The 20,103-nt window shown below is 46.7% G+C and overlaps 1 protein-coding gene across 3 annotated transcripts in view; it reads right to left on the bottom strand.

Moving 5' to 3' along the window:
• Positions 1–281: 281 nt before the first annotated feature.
• The window catches only part of nisch (nischarin), a gene marked incomplete in the record, with an annotated part of 39,247 nt that continues 19,425 nt past the window's right edge, over positions 282–20,103 (bottom strand). The window contains 9 exon segments of one of the 3 annotated variants that reach the window (XM_036984295.1): positions 282–1,919; positions 1,968–2,240; positions 2,959–3,120; positions 6,490–6,618; positions 7,337–7,487; positions 11,508–11,691; positions 11,845–13,398; positions 14,359–14,432; positions 18,947–19,071. In XM_036984295.1, the coding sequence (XP_036840190.1) occupies positions 1,252–1,919; positions 1,968–2,240; positions 2,959–3,120; positions 6,490–6,618; positions 7,337–7,487; positions 11,508–11,691; positions 11,845–13,398; positions 14,359–14,432; positions 18,947–19,071 (3,320 nt within the window). 3 annotated transcript variants of the gene reach the window in all.

Below are 20,103 nucleotides of genomic sequence, written 5' to 3'. Positions count from 1 at the left end.
GCCTGTGAAGGCGGGTTATGGTAACGTAGTCCATCCGTCAGCCTGTGAAGGCGGGTTATGGTAACATAGTCCATCCGTCAGCCTGTGAAGGTGGGTTATGGTAACGTAGTCCATCCGTCAGCCTGTGAAGGTGGGTTATGGTAACGTAGTCCATCCGTCAGCCTGTGAAGGCGGGTTATGGTAACGTAGTCCATCCGTCAGCCTGTGAACATTGGTTTGAAAGCCACCATCTTTGAAGGGCTCAACAGTGCCACCATTCTACTCGTATATGTGTCTAAATATTTAGCTGTGTGATTCTAGCTTTAATATCTCATATTAAATATTTTTCATTGTGCTCCTAAATTACTTTGTGTGCGCCAACATTTTTCAACAGGTGCGCGCACACATGCTCCTAGTAAAAAAAGGTCAGCGTAGAGCCATGCTTTAAAACCTCCTGGAAGAAGAACCAGTCAGGCAGCCAGTTAGTTCTACAGGCAGAAGAACCAGTCAGGCAGAAGAACCAGTCAGCCAACCAGTGACTTCTACAGGCAGAAGAACCAGTCAGCCAACCAGCGACTTCTACAGGCAGAAGAACCAGTCAGCCAACCAGCGACTTCTACAGGCAGAAGAACCAGTCAGCCAGTCAGTGACTAACCAGACAGTCAGCCAGTTAGTTCTACATGCAGAATAACCAGCCAGTTAGTTCTACATGCAGAAGAACCAGCCAGTTAGTTCTACAGGCAGAAGAACCAGCCAGTCAGCCAGTTAGTTCTACAGGCAGAAGAACCAGCCAGTCAGCCAGTTAGTTCTACAGGCAGAATAACCAGCCAGTTAGTTCTACAGGCAGAATAACCAGCCAGTTAGTTCTACAGGCAGAATAACCAGCCAGTCAGTTCTACAGGCAGAATAACCAGCCAGTCGGCCAGTGAGTTCTACAGGCAGAATAACCAGCCAGTCGGCCAGTTAGTTCTACAGGCAGAATAACCAGCCAGTCAGCCAGTCAGTTCTACAGGCAGAATAACCAGCCAGTCAGTTCTACAGGCAGAATAACCAGCCAGTCAGTTCTACAGGCAGAATAACCAGCCAGTCAGCCAGTGAGTTCTACAGGCAGAATAACCAGCCAGTCGGCCAGTTAGTTCTACAGGCAGAATAACCAGCCAGTCGGCCAGTTAGTTCTACAGGCAGAATAACCAGCCAGTCAGCCAGTTCGTTCTACAGGCAGAATAACCAGCCAGTCAGCCAGTGAGTTCTACAGGCAGAATAACCAGCCAGTCAGCCAGTGAGTTCTACAGGCAGCTCCCTACTACACAACACTTCCCACTGTCTTGCTAACAGACATATCAGCCTCTCCCTGCTGTCTGCTCCAGGGACATAGATACACCACAGTACCTCGCTCTCTGTTCTGCCACATCTCCTCCCCTTCTCCCCTCCTCCTCCCACCTCCTCTTCTCCAAAGTGGTCCATGGTAAGCTGACAGAGGAGGTCTGGCCCAGGGACATCGTCGAAGACTAACGTCAGCGCCTGCGGGTACGTCTGGTAACCCATGAGGACTCTATCCAGGTCTCTTATTCGTCGAGCGTCGGTCAGTTGGTACTTGTCTCGGGGAGGGGGCTCCTTGGCAAAGTCTGGCAGCGGGTAGCTGATATAATCCTCATCCAACAGGAAAACGTCTGTGCTGGTTAGGATCAGAGTCTTAGGATGGAGGACAGGCCTGGGGGTGGAGGGAGCCTGGGGAGGCAGGCTCTGTTGGGGGATATGGGGCCTGGTGGAGGGGGCTGGGTCTGGAGCCTGGGGGTAGGGGTGAAGACGGGGTTGGCTAGCAGAGACTGGGCTCTGGGGGTGGAGGTGAGACTTTCTATCCCCCTGCAGACCCCCAGTGGAAGTCTGTCTGTCTGCAGCTGGGGCCTGGGAGAAACCTAGCCCCTGGGTCTGGGAGAAGCCTAGCCCCTGGGTCTGGGAGAAACCTAGCCCCTGGGTCTGGGAGAAACCTAGCCCCTGGGTCTGGGAGAAACCTAGCCCCTGGGTCTGGGAGAAACCTAGCCCCTGGGTCTGCGAGAAACCTAGCCCCTGGGTCTGCGAGAAACCTAGCCCCTGGGTCTGCACCTGGAAGACCAGTACGTAGAGCAGGATATTACAGCTGGATGCCCCAGAAGGACCTTTCCTCTCGGCTACAATAAAGGTCAGGTCTCCAATCTCTTCTTCGCTGGGGTAGATGAACTTTACCCTGCTAGAGTGGACCAGTTCATAGTTCCCCATCTTACCTGGGGGTAGACAACACAGTAGGACAAAAGGACTCATTTAGTTTGGTACGACAACACAGTAGGACAAAAAAGGACTCATTTAGTTTGGTACGACAACACAGTAGGACAAAAAAGGACTCATTTAGTTTGGTACGACAACACAGTAGGACAAAAAAGGACTCATTTAGTTTGGTACGACAACACAGTAGGACAAAAAGGACTCATTTAGTTTGGTACGACAACACAGTAGGACAAAAAAGGACTCATTTAGTTTGGTACGTCAACACAGTAGGACAAAAGGACTCATTTAGTTTGGTACGACAACACAGTAGGACAAAAAAGGACTCATTTAGTTTGGTACGACAACACAGTAGGACAAAAAGGACTCATTTAGTTTGGTACGACAACACAGTAGGACAAAAAAGGACTCATTTAGTTTGGTACGTCAACACAGTAGGACAAAAGGACTCATTTAGTTTGGTACGACAACACAGTAGGACAAAAAAGGACTCATTTAGTTTGGTACGACAACACAGTAGGACAAAAAAGGACTCATTTAGTTTGGTACGACAACACAGTAGGACAAAAATGACTAATTTAGTCTTAATCCCAAATAGAACCCCCTAGATTCTACCCATGTTATTGTGGAGATCTGTTTCTTAAACCTGGACAATCCACTCACATCTCCACAAGGGCATTTTACTGATGAAAACGTACAGATGTAAAATGTTATGAATACCTGTAGATTTATTTCCAAACTGTGTGTAGAAGTCTTGTTCGGAGGGTTCAGGAGAGGGTAGTTTGTCCTGCAGAGAGAGGACCGTCATCAGCTGCTGCAGGAAGCGGTGTGTCCCGTAACTGTCCCTCGTCAGACAGCAGATGATGTGGTCCGCTGACGGCCCTGGAGACAAATAACACACAACACAGATTACAGCCGGCCCAGTCCAGTCCAGCAGCCGGCCCAGTCCCCGGCAGCCAGCCCAGTCCCAGGCCCAGTCCCCAGCAGCAAGCCCAGTCCAGTCCAGCAGCCAGCCCAGTCCAGCAGCCGGCCCAGTCCCCGGCAGCCAGCCCAGTCCCAGGCCCAGTCCCCGGCAGCAAGCCCAGTCCCCGGCCCAGTCCCCAGCAGCCAGCCCAATCCAGCAGCCGGCCCAGTCCCCGGCAGCCAGCCCAGTCCAGCCCCCAGCCCAGTCCCCGGCCCAGTCCCCTGCAGCCAGCCCAGTCCAGCAGCCAGCTCAATCCCCAGCCCAGTCCCCGGCAGCCGGCCCCAGTCCCCGGCAGCCGGCCCAGTCCCCGGCAGCCGGCCCAGTCCAGCCACCAGCCGGCCCAGTCCAGCCACCAGCCGGCCCAGTCCAGTCCCCAGCCCAGCAACCAGCCCAGTCCAGCCACCAGCCCCCGGCAGCCAGCCCAGTCCAGCCACCAGCAGCCAGCCCAGTCACCAGCCCAGTCCGGCAGCCAGCCCAGTCACCAGCCCAGTCCGGCAGCCAGCCCAGTCACCAGCCCAGTCCGGTAGCCAGCCCAGTCACCAGCCCAGTCCAGCCACCAGCCCCCGGCAGCCAGCCCAGTCACCAGCCCAGTCCAGCCACCAGCAGCCAGCCCAGTCACCAGCCCAGTCCAGTCCCCAGCCTAGTCCAGTCCCCAGCCCAGTCCAGTCCCCAGCCCACGGCAGCCAGCCCAGTCCAGCCACCAGCCCCCGGCAGCCAGCCCAGTCACCAGCCCAGTCCAGCCACCAGTCCAGCCACCGGCCCAGTCCCCGGCAGCCGGCCCAGTCCCCGGCAGCCGGCCCAGTCCCCGGCAGCCGGCCCAGTCCAGCCAGCCCAGTCACCGGCCCAGTCTAGTCACCGGCCCAGTCCCAGTCACCGGCCCAGTCCCCGGCAGCCGAAGCCCAGTCACCGGCCCAGTCCCCGGCAGCCGGCCCAGTCCCCGGCAGCCGGCCCAGTCCCCGGCAGCCAAAGCCCAGTCCCCGGCAGCCGAAGCCCAGTCACCGGCCCAGTCCCAGTCACCGGCCCAGTCTCAGTCACCGGCCCAGTCCCCGGCAGCCGGCCCAGTCCCCGGCAGTCCGGGGCAGCCGGCCCAGTCCAGCCACCAGCCGGCCCAGTCCAGTCCCCAGCCCAGTCCAGCCACCAGCCCAGCCACCAGCCCAGCCCAGCCACCAGCCCAGCCAAGCCAGCCCAGTCCAGTCCAGCAGCCAGCCCAGACAAGCAGCCAGCCCAGTCCAGCCACCCCAGTCCAGCCCAGACCAGCCACCAGCCAGCCCAGACAACACAAGTAACATACTACACAGAACAAAAATATAAACACAACATGTAAAGTGTTGATCCCATGTTTCCTGAACTGAAATAAAAGATCCCAGCAATGTTCCATATGCACAAAAAGCTTATTTATCAAATGTTTGTTTACATCCTGGTTAGTGAACTTTTCAGTTGATTTAAACAGCATGATCATTACACAGGTGCGCCTTGTGCTGGGGGACAATAAAACACAATGCCACGGATGTCTCAAGTTGAGGGAGCGTGAAATTGGCATGCTGACTCCAGGAACATCCACCAGAGCTGTTGCCAGAAAATGTAATGTTCATTTCTCTACCATAAGCCGCGTCCAACGTCGTTTTATAGAATTTGGCAGTACGTCCAACTGGCCTTGCAACCACAGACCACGTGTATGGCGACGTGTGGGCAAGCGGTTTGCTGATGTCAACGTTGCTAACAGAGTGCCCCATGGTGGCGGTGGGTTTTTGATACGGGCAGGCACAATACAACGAACACAATTGCATTTTATCAATGGCAATTTGAATGCACAGAGACGAGATCCTGAGGCCCATTATTGTGCCATTCATCCGCCGCCATCACCTCATGTTTCAGCAGGATAATGCATCGCCCCATGTCGCAAGGATCTGTACACAAATCCTGGAAGCTGAAAATGTCCCAGTTCTTCCATGGCCTGCATACTCACCAGACATGTCACCCATTGATCATGTTTGGGATGCTCTGGATCGACAGCGTGTTCCAGTTCCCACCAATATCCAGCAACTTCGCACAGCCATTGAAGAGGAGTGGGACACCATTCCACAGAACACAATCAACAGCCTGATCAACTCTGTGAGAAGGAGATGTGTCGCGCTGCATGAGACAAACGGTGGTCACACCAGATACCGACTGGTTTTCTGATCAACGCAGCTACCTTTTTGTTAAAGGTATCTGTGACCAACAGATTCATATCTGTATTCCCAGTCATGTGAAATCCATAGATTAGGGCCTAATGACTTTATTTAAATTGCCTGATTTCCTCATATGAACTGTAACTCAGTAACATCTTTGAAGTTGTTGCATTGATATGTTTGTTCAGTATTTATTATCAGGTGAAATGATCTGGGATTGGGATTTCTATGAATTCTGGGATAGGGATTTCTATGAATTCTGGGATTTCTATGAATTCTGGGATAGGGATTTCTATGAATTCTGGGATTTCTATGAATTCTGGGATAGGGATTTCTATGAATTCTGGGATTTCTATGAATTCTGGGATTGGGATTTCTATGAATTCTGGGATTTCTATGAATTCTGGGATTGGGATTTCTATGAATTCTGGGATTTCTATGAATTCTGGGATTGGGATTTCCATGAATTCTGGGATTGGGATTTCCATGAATTCTGGGATAGGGATTTCCATGAATTCTGGGATTGGGATTTCCATGAATTCTGGGATTGGGATTTCCATGAATTCTGGGATAGGGATTTCCATGAATTCTGGGATAGGGATTTCCATGAATTCTGGGATAGGGATTTCCATGAATTCTGGGATTGGGATTTCCATGAATTCTGGGATTTCCATGAATTCTGGGATTTCCATGAATTCTGGGATAGGGATTTCCATGAATTCTGGGATAGGGATTTCCATGAATTCTGGGATTGGGATTTCCATGAATTCTGGGATTGGGATTTCCATGAATTCTGGGATAGGGATTTCCATGAATTCTGGGATAGGGATTTCCATGAATTCTGGGATAGGGATTTCCATGAATTCTGGGATTGGGATTTCCATGAATTCTGGGATTTCCATGAATTCTGGGATTTCCATGAATTCTGGGATAGGGATTTCCATGAATTCTGGGATAGGGATTTCCATGAATTCTGGGATAAGGATTTCCATGAATTCTGGGATAGGGATTTCTATGAATTCAGACAACACGTCACAGTATGTTCAACTGTTTTTAACATCCTGATCCTAGTCGTCTCTGTGACACTGTGGTCATCCATTCATTCTCCCTACTCACCCATCACCCTGAAGTACTGGTCGAACAGGCCCACGTTGACAGAGTGGAGGTCGTGGAGGTCGATGGTGAAACAGTAAGACATGATCAGCTCTGGGTCCCGATGGTCACAGTGACTCCAGTCCCACAGTACTGAAGGATAAAGACAGCACACATTACTACAGACCCACAGTATAAAGACAGCACTTATTACCACAGACCCACAGTACTGAAGGATAAAGACAGCACACATTACTACAGACCCACAGTACTGAAGGATAAAGACAGCACTCATTACTACAGTCCCACAGTACTGAAGGATAAAGACAGCACTCATTACTACAGACCCACAGTACTGAAGACAGCACTTATTACTACAGACCCACAGTACTGAAGACAGCACTCATTACTACAGACCCACAGTACTGAAGACAGCACTCATTACTACAGACCCACAGTACTGAAGACAGCACTCATTACTACAGACCCACAGTACTGAAGACAGCACTCATTACTACAGACCCACAGTACTGAAGACAGCACTCATTACTACAGACCCACAGTACTGAAGACAGCACTCATTACTACAGACCCACAGTACTGAAGACAGCACTCATTACTACAGACCCACAGTACTGAAGATAGCACTCATTACTACAATTTGAAGGTGTTTACATGACTAATGCCATACTCAGCCTACTACCATAATCAGTTATATTTAGAGTTACTGGTGTGCATGTAAACATACTCACTCAGACAGACAGACTCTCCCTCAAACTCATGCAGCTCTTTTCAACTGTGATTTATATTTTTCCTAATGTGTCTGGTCACTGAGCGTAGCCGCCGTGCAGTGTGTGTGTGTTTGTCTTACGTGATTGGTCATTGAGCGTGGAGGCGGAGTCATCCAGCAGGAAGTAGAGAGCTTTAGTAGAGAGCATGATACAGGAAGTGGCCTCGATGTCAGGTGACTTATAAAAAACTACCGATGACCACAGGATGTGATGCAGCTCTTCCTTCTCTTCCTGGTCAAAACACACACAGACCATCCCCTTTAAACACCTCATAGACATCACAGGCACACGCCATCCCCTTTAAACATCTCAGACATCACAGGCACAAATCATCCCCTTTAAACATCAGACATCACAGGCACACACCATCCCCTTTAAACACCTCAGACATCACAGCCACACGCCACCCCCTTTAAACACCTCAGACATCACAGGTACACGCCATCCCCTTTAAACATCAGACATCACAGGCACACACCATCCCCTTTAAACATCTCAGACATCACAGGTACACACCATCCCCTTTAAACATCACAGGCACACACCATCCCCTTTAAACATCAGACATCACAGGTACACGCCATCCCCTTTAAACATCACAGGCACACACCATCCCCTTTAAACATCAGACATCACAGGTACACGCCATCCCCTTTAAACATCAGACATCACAGGTACACGCCATCCCCTTTAAACATCAGACATCACAGGCACACACCATCCCCTTTAAACATCTCAGACATCACAGGTACACGCCATCCCCTTTAAACACCTCAGACATCACAGGTACACACCATCCCCTTTAAACATCAGACATCACAGGCACAAATCATCCTCTTTAATCATCACAGGCAGTAAGAAGTCCATTGTTGTTGATGAATGTGTGTCAAGGTTTCAGTTAGCTGGAAATGAACGGCTTTTGGCTGCAAACATTTTATGAAAAAGCAGATTTTTTTTGTTTTTTGTTGCCGACCAAATTGTCCAGGAGAAAAAAAATCACATGGAAAAATAATGCTTTTTATTAAATGATGGAAATACCAGCCGATCCATTCCATCTTCAAAGGAACTTCCTACCTCCTCTGATTGGATAGATTACTGAAAAAGGAAAAATCCCCTCCTTACCATTGCGAACCAATAAATAGACAAAAGCCTAATCCTAATTGAAATATCACAAAAGTATTCAAATGAGTTAAAGTTATAAAGGAGTATATCCAAAATATTATATTAATAACACGTTGATGTCCTAAAGTTGCAGCTTTTAAAAAAAAAAAAAGGGGGAATAAAATAATGATGAAAGTCACAGTGTATGGCTTGGCTATTCTCACATCACAGCTTTATCTTCAATTACAAATATTTCAGCCCACAAGAAGTGGAATTGTGCAAACAACAACACCAAGGTAAAACAAAAATGTTTTTGAATGAGAACTCTAAAGAAAATGTACAGCTGAGGAAAGCGTATGAAAGAAACCTAGAGTTGACCTAGGCCCCCCTGTCACAGTATTCTACCAATGTACAACCGACCGCCAACGCATTTAGTAGCCTAATAGGAGGATGAGGCACAAATGTGAATCATTTAAAAAAAGGGGCAAACTCCTCCATTTTTTTTAAAACCTCATGTTCATGATCTCCAGCACAATACCAGTGTGTATAGGAAATACCAGTGTGTCAACATAGGTGGAAAATAGCACATTTCAAAGTTTTGTAGAAAAGAAGAAAGAAAAAAACGTTCTACGCGATGACATCATCAAAAGGTAGGACATTTTAAAAACAGTGATTGTAAAACACTATGAAATTCGCAGAGACGTGGGGAGCAAGAAACTCGTTGCAGGTTTTGAAAATCAATGTTTTTTTTTTAAACTTCAAAATCGTACCCTGTGATGTCACAGAGAAGCATTTTTAGGACATTTCTTCTCTTTTTAACCAGATCATAGAAATTGTTTTCCCATACAGTACATTCGGAAAGTATTCAGACCCCTTAACTTTTTCCACATTTTGTTATGTTAGATGTATTCTAAAATGGATGCAATAGTTTTTTTTTTCTCATCCTCAATCTACACACAATACCCCATAACGACATCACAATACCCCATGACATCACAATACCCCATAATGACATCACAATACCCCATAATGACATCACAATACCCCATAACGACATCACAATACCCCATAACGACATCACAATACCCCATAACGACATCACAATACCCCATAACGACATCACAATACCCCATAACGACATCACAATACCCCATAACGACATCACAATACCCCATAACGACATCACAATACCCCATAATGACATCACAATACCCCATGACATCACAATACCCCATAACGACATCACAATACCCCATAACGACATCACAATACCCCATAACAACATCACAATACCCCATAATGACATCACAATACCCCATGACATCACAATACCCCATAACGACATCACAATACCCCATAACGACATCACAATACCCCATAACGACATCACAATACCCCATAACGACATCACAATACCCCATAACGACATCACAATACCCCATAATGACATCACAATACCCCATGACATCACAATACCCCATAACGACATCACAATACCCCATAACGACATCACAATACCCCATAACGACATCACAATACCCCATAACGACATCACAATACCCCATAACGGCATCACAATACCCCATAACGACATCACAATACCCCATAACGACATCACAATACCCCATAACGACATCACAATACCCCATAACGACATCACAATACCCCATAACGACATCACAATACCCCATAACGACATCACAATACCCCATAACGACATCACAATACCCCATAACGGCATCACAATACCCCATAACGACATCACAATACCCCATAACGACATCACAATACCCCATAACGACATCTCTGGAACTCTGGAGCTCTGTCAGAGTGATCGTCGGGTTCTTGGTCACCTTCCTGACCAAGGCCCTGCTCCCCCGATTACTCAGTTTGGCCGAGCGGACAGCTCTAGGAAGTCTTGGTGATTCCAAACTTCTTCCATTTAAGAATGATGGAGGCCACTGTGTTCTTGGGGACCTTCAATGCTGGAGACATGTGTTTGGTACCCTTCCCCAGATCTGTGCATCGACACAATCCTGTCTCGGAGCTCTACGGACAATTCCTTCAACCTCATGGCTTGATTTTTGCTCTGACATGCACCTGTCAACTGTGGGACCTTATATAGACAGGTGTGTGTTTTCCAAATCATGTCCAATCAATTGAATTTACCACAGGTGGACTCCAATCAACTTGTAGAAACATCTCAAGGATGATCAATGGAAACAGGATGCACCTGAGCTCATTTTAGTCTCATAACAAAAGGGTCTGAATACTTATGTAAATAATCTATTTCTGTTTGTTATTTTTTATACATTTGCAAAAAATTCAAAAAAAACTGTTTTCACTTTGTCACTATGTGGGTGTTGTGTGTCGATTGATGAAGAAAATGTTTTAATTTAATCCATTTTAGAATGAGGCTGTAATGTAACAAAATGTGGAAAAAGTCAAGGGGTCTGAATACTGTCCGCATTCACTGCACACAGACCCGGGTTTGGTGCTGAAGATAATGAGGTTGACAAGTGACAGATTTAGCCTTTAATAAATATCCAGTTCTGAGGTGATGATTTATACGACCAATCACAGTGCACAGCTCATACAAATAAGCCAATAGGAGAGATCGTTTTATACGACCAATCACACAGTCAGCGAGGCTCGTTAACAGTCACTCGCTCCAGATGCGCGGTTCGGCACACATAGACACACCTCTTTCGTGCACAGCTCATACAAATAAGCCAATAGGAGAGATCGTTTCCAAATTAGATTATAAAAATACAATATTTTGAAGTTGTGTTTTATTACTTGTTCTTCTAGCCTGAATATTTAGTTAAAACATTTTTTAAATATATTATTTTATAGTAGGGATAAAGACACAACGGACAATGTTTTGCATTTCAATAAAAGTATAAGAGCTTTACAGGCTAAATCCTTTTCTGTTAATATGATTGACCATAACTAATCTAAATGTGATGTGTGTCATTCTGAGCACCGTGGGTGAACACCGTAATAGGATATGCACCCAACGGATATGGGTCCGGTACGTTTATAAAACATCTGGTCAATTTAAATCTTACCAGTCACATTCTCCGGCAACCAATTATTTGCGCCTGCGTGTGTGTCTGTGTGTGTGTGTGTGTGTGTCTCTCCCTCTACCTCTGCAATGTTTGTGTGGAAGAACCCCAGCAGCTGGTGTCCCCTAAGCCCAGAGATGAGGGACAGGGCTGGGGACAGGGTCAGGTGGGATGGGACCTGATTGTCTCCGGTCAGCTTCTCCACCAGGATGTCTGTTGGGTAGGACAGGGACAGGGATGGCCGAGGACGCTGAACACCTCGAGGGCTAGATGGAGAGAGAGAGAGAGAAACAATATGTCATGAAAAATGGAAGAACCTCGATCTTGATAGCTAACTGTTAGTAATGAGACGGCCCGTCCTTCAGTAAATGAGACGATCCGTCCTTCAGTAATGAGACAATGTGTCCATATGTATCTACCTGTTAACCTGCAGTCTGTCTGTGCTCTTGGTCTCATTGGGAGTGGGCGTGTGTATGTTTATCGTCCTGGGACTGTCCCCGTCACTGTGGCTATGTTCGTTCCCACCCTGCAGGAAAGCCACAGTCTTGATGTCCCTGAGGCTGGAGCGCAGCAGGGTAAACTGTTTCTGGAAACGAAGCCTGTCGTGAGGCAACGGGAACACCGCTGTGACCCTCTCCTGTCCCACTAGGAGCTCCATGACACGGCTGTCTCTGGTGGAGCGGTGGTGCCAGGGGCAGCTGGGAGAGTAGGCAGGGATAGACCCAGCACCAGCCCCATACAGGGCACTCGGCCTTGGGTGGGGCAGCACGGAGGCCAGGGGGATGCGGCTGAGCCTGGAGCAGGAGCGGAGCCTCTGGTTGTGGTCATCTGACGGTTCATCTCCGGTGGTTCCCCGGGCCAGAGCTTTGAAGTCCACCTTCAGCACACAGAGATGGCGCTGGGTCAAGAACAGGACACAGGGGACACAGCAGGAGGAGTCTCTGTCCCCTCCTGGAACTACGTGGGATAGGATGTCAGAGAGAAGGGGATTGGTTAGAGTTTGGAGGGTGAAGGTATCTGGGTTAGTAGAGGTCTTCGTTGGAGTGAGAGTTGGGTTTGTTGAGGAGGTTGTCCGCTGGCTGTTCTGGGACGACAACATGGCAGTCTCCACTAGATGTGCTGCATAACCTCCTTTCACACAGCCCTGGTTCTCTTCCATCTCCCAGGAGGTGAAGAGCAGGTGGAGGAGCTGCTGTGGGGTGGAGGGTCCTCCTGACGGGGAGGAGGGGAGCTGGGCCAGGGAGCAGAGCAGGGAGTGGGTCTCTTTTAAACCCTCGGGGTCTGAGAAGAGGTACCAGTGGACATCAGAGGACCTCACCCTCAGGGAAAGGCAAGTGTCTGGGATGTAGAAGAGGAGAGAGTCTAGCTGGTCGTAGGGAAGGACAAGGTCTGGCTCCAGGTTATCTACTAGAGTTTGTAGGGTTAGGCCCTGGTTCTGGACTGTGACTGAGCCAAGGTCGTGAGGCTGGCTCTGGGGTTGATGGGTTGGGGCTGTGGAGGGGTGACGAGGACAGTGGAACAGCCCCAGTAGACTGTTTGTTAGCACCACACACACCGACCTCTGCTCCACCACATCATCAACCCTGATGCAGTGGCACCACATGACTTTGGTCACACGTAACACCTCTGTCTCTGGGGCCTGGTTCTCTCCCTCTACCGGGTCAGTCAGGGACCCCTCCTCCTCTCCCTCCCTCTCCTTTCCCTCCCCCAGACCCATCTCAAAGTATCCATCTCCAGAGGAGGGGCTGGGACTGGGGCTGCCCAGATCAGTCTCTTCCTGGCTGGGGAGATCTTGGAGTCTGCTGGGCCTCCTGTTCTCCTCTCCCAGGGCTCTGGTGATGCGGGCAGACAGCAGGGAGGTGAAGGACGGACAGGAGGAGGTGGAGGGGAGGTGGAGGGGGAGCACAGGGGTCCTCAGGTTAGTGTTGCTCCATGTGTATCGCTCCTCTCTGTCCTCCACACAGCAGCAGCAGCTGGGACACAGGAAATACACACCTGGTTAGATCATCATCATCAACATCTAGAATAACTCATGATAAAACTGTAGTAGAACAATAACAGCAGAAGGTGAAAGAGGGGAATATATATATGGTTTAGACTGGAATGCTGTGTATAAATAAATCATAAATACATTTTAAAAGGTGATAACAGCACTGACACAGTAATATGACTGTGGTGGATACCTCATGTCACAGGGTTGACGTTCCTCAACTGTCTACCGATATTTCCGGAGGGATCTAGCGCCTCCTCCTGACAGGTTAGTGTATAAACCTGGCCTCCATTTTAACTACATGTCACCGGCCTCCATTTTAACTACATGTCACATTAGTGAAGACATGGAGACAAACAGTACAGAAACAACACATCTTGAATGAATGAATGAATGAATGAATGGGTGGGTGGGTGAAATAATGATTGAACGAATGAATGAATGAATGAATGAATGAATGAATGGGTGGGTGGGTGAAATAATGATTGAACCAATTAATGAATGAATGGGTGGGTGGGTGGGTGAAAGAATGATTGAACGAATGAATTAATGAATGAATGAATGGGTGGGTGGGTGAAAGAATGATTGAACGAATGAATGAATGAATGAATGAATGGGTGGGTGGGTGAAAGAATGATTGAACGAATGAATGAATGAATGAATGAATGAATGAATGAGTGGGTGGGTGAAATAATGATTGAACCAATTAATGAATGAATGGGTGGGTGGGTGGGTGAAAGAATGATTGAATGAATGAATGAATGAATGAATGAATGAGTGGGTGGGTGAAATAATGATTGAACCAATTAATGAATGAATGGGTGGGTGGGTGAGTAAAAGAATGATTGAACAAATGAATGAATGGGTGGGTGGGTGAAAGAATGATTGAAAAGGTTTATTTCCGTGTAAATGATGTTTACAAGCTGCGTGCTTCACAACGTACCTACTGTTCTGGTTCTGTTGGGTACTGGAGCGGTCAAAAGAACTAGAATCAGCGTCAGGTCGGTGGCTGGTAACCTGGAACAATAACAAAACGTAACATTTAAGATGTTCCTCCACTGAACATGCAACCCACAAAGACAATGTAATATCATGTAGAGTGCCTGGGTCCTCCCAGTCTTATAGACTACAAAGGTTATTTTTTTCTTCGTTTTTTTTTTTTTTAAAGGAGGTACAGCCGGGACACTATTAGGTTACGTTTTGATGTGGTTACATACGACAGATGGTTACACACAGTGGTAAATGACGGTACAGTACGGGGGGGGGGGGGGGAAATAGAACACTCCTTATTCTTTTGGGTTAAGGTGTAAGCGTTAGTACCCAGGGCACTAATGTGTGTCTCTCCTCACTGAATGAACGGCTGATGGAAACCCGATAGAAACGGATAAATTGTGCACATGACTGATGACGAAGAAGATGGTGATTGATATTAGAACAATAAGCTTAAGAATTGCTCTTCCTCTGTCCCGCGCACCCAACAGCCCACACCTGAGGGAAAGAAATACACCTATTTTTTTGGTTTCAGTCAAAAGAAGATGTCACTGTATTACTACTGTGACAGCAGTGGAGAAGGTGGAGAAAGTTTTAAAGTTCCTCGGCGTACACATCACAGACAAACTGAAATGGTCCACCCACACAGACAACGTTGTGAAGAAGGCTCAGCAGCGCCTCTTCAACCTCAGGAGGCGGAAGAAATGTGGCTTGTCACCTAAAACCCTCACATTGTTTTACAGATGCACAATTGAGAGCATCCTGGTACGGCAACTGCAACGCAAGGCTCTTCAGAGGGTGGTTCGGTCTGCACAACGCATCACCCACCGGGGACACATTACCTGCCCGCCAGGACACCTACAACACTCGATGTCGTAGAAAAGCCAAAAAGATCATCAAGGACAAAAACCACCCGAGCCACTGCCTGTTCACCCCGCTATCATCCAGAAGGCGAGGTTAGTACAAGTGCATCAAAGCTGAAACCGAGAGACTGAAAAACAGCTTATATCTTTAAACAGCCATCACTAACACAGAGAGGCTGCTCCCTACATACAGACTTGAATTCATTGGCCACTTTAATAAATTAATCACTAGTCACTTTAATAATGTTTACATATCTTACATTACTTGTCTCACATGTATATACCGTATTCTATACCATCTACTGCATCTTGTCTATGCCGCTCGGCCATCACCCTTCCATATATTTATATGTACATATTCTTATTCCATCCCTTTAGATTTGTGTATATTAGGTAGTTGTTGGGGAATTGTTAGATTACTTGTTAGATATTACTGCACTGTCGGAACTAGAAGCACAAGCATTTCGCTACACTCGCATTAACATCTGCTAACCATGTGTATGTGACCAATACAATGGGATTTGACTGGACATTGCCAACTCAAATCTCTTTGAAAAGAGCCTTGCCCTAATGAAAGCCTACAGCCAACATAAGATATATAGATTAACCTTCGTCCCAGTCGGAGGTCCTGAGCACACTGGAGCAGGTTTTCATCAAGGATCTCTCTGTACTTTGCACCTTTCCCTCAATCCTGACTAGTTTCCCAGTCCCTGCTGCTGAAAAACATCCCCATAGCATGATGCTGCCATCACCATGCTTCACCGTAGAGATGGTGCCAGGTTTCCTCCAGATGTGACATTTGGCATTCAGGTCAATCTTGGTTTCATCAGACCAGAGAATCTTTTGGCAAACTCCAAGCGGGCTGTCATGTGCCTTTTTCCTGAGGAGTGGCTTCCACCTGGCCACTCCATAAAGGCCTGATTGCTGGAGCGCTGCAGAGATGGGAGAACCTTCCAGAAGGACAACCATCTCCACAGAGGAACTCTGGAGCTCTGTCAGAGTGACAATCTGGGTTTTTGGTCACCTCCCTGACCAAGGCCCTTCGCCCCCGATTGCCCAGTTTGGCTGGGTGGCCAGCATGATGAGACTAATGATGATTTGAAAAAAGTTGCTTGAAAGGCATGAGCTCTGCTTACTTTTTTTTGCACAGGATGTACACACGACAATAGTCTCACAATTTGACACTTGATAATGCCTCGAATTTCACGGCGGCATCCCTTTATAGCCTTAAAGCACCCTAAGAAAATCCATGCCTTTCGCGGCCCGGAGTGTTGGTGTTTTGCCCTTCTGCCTGAGTGTGCTGCGCAACCCGAAGCGTGATCGGGTCTTTCTCACAGGTTACAAGTGAAGACAGACACATCGGGGACGCAACTGCGTGCATTCCTTCCGTGTTTCCTTTCGTGTATTCATTTCAGTTCCGAGGTGCATATTGAAGATATTGGAAGAAATGTCCACATTTACTTTTCATCAGCGAACAAGATGAGTAGTCCTAACGAGCAGCAAAAGCACTAGCCTATGTCAATCTACTATCTCCCATAGTACAAAAGTTGACCTATTCTATGAGAGAAATACATATTCCAAACATATTCTGGGACAGTTGTGGGATGCGATAGATCTCAAATTAATAAAACCACTAGCATCAAAAAAACTGTTTTATGCAATGTGGCTGACGCAATAGATCAGAACGTTTGGCTTAAAATGTTGATAAACTATTAGGCTATTTCTTCACACTATTATCGCAGCAATGCGCACATGGTGGTAGGCTATAAGCGCAAATGTACCATTAAGAGAAAATAGAGAATGGAGGACGCTTATTCCGTGGTTCATTTTCATGCCAGGTAGGCTATACTCCTGTTATAAAGAGAAGACAAGTGTTGAATATTAGGAAAGTTGAGAAATAAATATAGTAGGCCTCGTCTATAGAAAGCTGATGGAATCCTCCTCTTTTTATTAGAGGCCATCACTCTGTTTTCCCCCTGCAATTGCATAGCCTATAGAAATGTTGTGCAACATGAGCTCATGGGCTCTCATGAAGTGTTTGATTAGATTTTCGATACATTTGCATTGATGTCAGAGAGATTAGAGGGACAATAGTGCTGAGTACCAGGTAGTTAACAAGTTTGGTAGGTTACTAATGACCATCAGCAGCATCCGAACTTGGAGAAGCCTAATTACTGTGACTAAACGGTCATGTGGCATTTGACTGGCTTCATGACTCGTGACTGCCGGTGTGGGGGAAATACGGTCACCGCAACAGCCCTACCCACAGGTAATCAAGTTGTAGAAACATCTCAAGGATGATCCATAGAAACAGGATGCACCTGAGCTGAATTTGGAGTCTCATAGCAAAGGTCTGAATACTTATGTGAATAAGGTATCCGTTTTTGATTTTGTATAAATCAGCAAACATTTCTAAAACCCTGCTTTCACTTTGTCATTTTGGTGTATTGTATATAGACAGATGTGTATGTGTTTTTATTTGATACATTTTTGAATAAGGCTGCAACGTAACAAAATGTGGAAAAAGGGAAGGGGTTTGAATACTTTCTGAATTTACCTTGAACAATTCCCAAAATCTGATACACAACCAAATGTCGGCATTTAACCATCCAAATATTTCATACGATATTCTGCCCATATTGGGACTCAGCCTGACTGATCTCCTTCCTATATAATTACATTTGAAATCATAAAGTTCATTCACAATTGCATGCTCGGCTTCAAAAGCCCACATCAATAAATTGAGTAAATGTGTTTAATGGTGGCCTCTGGTGGTTAAAACGAGCATTAAAAGCAAGAACTGTAAAGCACCATTCCACACCACGGCATACCGCACGCTATACCAGGGTATGTCACAACTTTTAAATTGTGGGCCGAAGTTTCCTCAAGGCGAAAAGGAAAGGAGGGTGGTCGGGTTGGATGGGTAGGCGTGGAACATGAACGCCAAGCGACCCTAAGGTTGCGTGTCACGAATCTCATCACGGACAACTTTAGTATTTTAGTAACTTTGCAACTACTTGGCCTGTTAGCTAACCCTTCCCATAACGTTAACCTTAATTCCTTGGATAGCTAATATTAGCCAGCTAGCTAACGTTAACCTTAATTCCTTGGATAGCTAACATTAGCCAGCTAGCTAACGTTAACCTTAATTCCTTGGATAGCTAACATTAGCCAGCTAGCTAACGTTAGCCAACTAGCAACCTAGTTAAAAATGGAATTTGTAAAATATACATATTGCAAATTCGTAACTTATTGCACAAATTGCAATTCGTAACATATCATACGAATGATCATTTGTTACATCATTTGAATTGTAATTGGTATCATACCAAATGGATAATGGACATCCACAAATGTATACAAATGTATACATACCATTCCAAATGTAACATATCATACTAATTTCAGTACTCCACATTTTCGTTTACTATGTTACGTCTACCCCTGAGTTCAGGTTGTTTTTTGGGACAATTTTACATACAGTGTGTAATGAATTTTATTTATTTTATGTTTTAAGAATCACTATTATAATTTTTTTAAACGGTACGTTCACAAAGAAACTAAAAGTTATTTTTCTTGCAGCAGTTTCCATATTACAAAATAAATTGTGAAAACGTCATAATAAACATTTTTTTTGTTGTTGTTGTGTGTAATCAGATGGAGAAAAAAAAAACTCACCTGTAGTTGTTCCTCACAAGGCAGTGTGTTTACATCATCATAGCATCGCTGGGTATCAAGTGCAATAAAATCCACAGGAGTCAATATTGTAGGGGTAACAAAGCCTTCTTCTTTACATATCAATTCTGGAACAAACAAAAACATTTAAATAGAGATCTGAAATGTTTACTGCCACGCTTCAAAGTGTGTTTAGTGTGAGCTTACGTCACAGTTAAAGCACCCTGTATATCACAGTGGTAAGAGTTACAACATTACTGTGTCTCAGGGGGGAGTAGTGATGTATTAGGAAGAGCTGTGTGTCTCAGGGGGGAGTAGTGATGTATTAGGAAGAGCTGTGTGTCTCAGGGGGAGTAGTGATGTATTAGTAAGAGCTGTGTGTCTCAGGGGGAGAGTAGTGATGTATTAGTAAGAGCTGTGTGTCTCAGGGGGGAGTAGTGATGTATTAGGAAGAGTTGTGTGTCTCGGGGGGGGGAGTAGTGATGTATTAGGAAGAGCTGTGTGTCTCAGGGGGAGTAGTGATGTATTAGTAAGAGCTGTGTGTCTCAGGGGGGAGTAGTGATGTATTAGGAAGAGTTGTGTGTCTCGGGGGGGGAGTAGTGATGTATTAGGAAGAGCTGTGTGTCTCAGGGGGAGTAGTGATGTATTAGTAAGAGCTGTGTGTCTCAGGGGGGGGGGGGGGTAGTGGTGTATTAGTAAGAGCTGTGTGTCTCAGGGGGGAGTAGTGATGTATTAGGAAGAGCTGTGTGTCTCAGGGGGGAGTAGTGATGTATTAGTAAGAGCTGTGTGTCTCAGGGGGGGAGTAGTGATGTATTAGTAAGAGCTGTGTGTCTCAGGGGGGAGTAGTGATGTATTAGTAAGAGCTGTGTGTCTCAGGGGGGAGTAGTGATGTATTAGTAAGAGCTGTGTGTCTCGGGGGGGAGTAGTGATGTATTAGGAAGAGCTGTGTGTCTCAGGGGGGGGAGTAGTGATGTATTAGTAAGAGCTGTGTGTCTCAGGGGGGAGTAGTGATGTATTAGTAAGAGCTGTGTGTCTCAGGGGGGAGTAGTGATGTATTAGGAAGAGCTGTGTGTCTCAGGGGGGAGTAGTGATGTATTAGTAAGAGCTGTGTGTCTCGGGGGGGGGGGGGGGGGGGGGGGGGGGGGGGGGGGGGGGGGGGG

The sequence above is a fragment of the Oncorhynchus mykiss genome, chromosome 7, assembly GCF_013265735.2.
Source record: "Oncorhynchus mykiss isolate Arlee chromosome 7, USDA_OmykA_1.1, whole genome shotgun sequence".
NCBI classification, from domain to species: Eukaryota; Metazoa; Chordata; class Actinopteri; order Salmoniformes; family Salmonidae; genus Oncorhynchus; species Oncorhynchus mykiss.
Note: the sequence above shows the minus strand (reverse complement) of the source record. Positions and strands in the feature narration are given on the sequence as shown.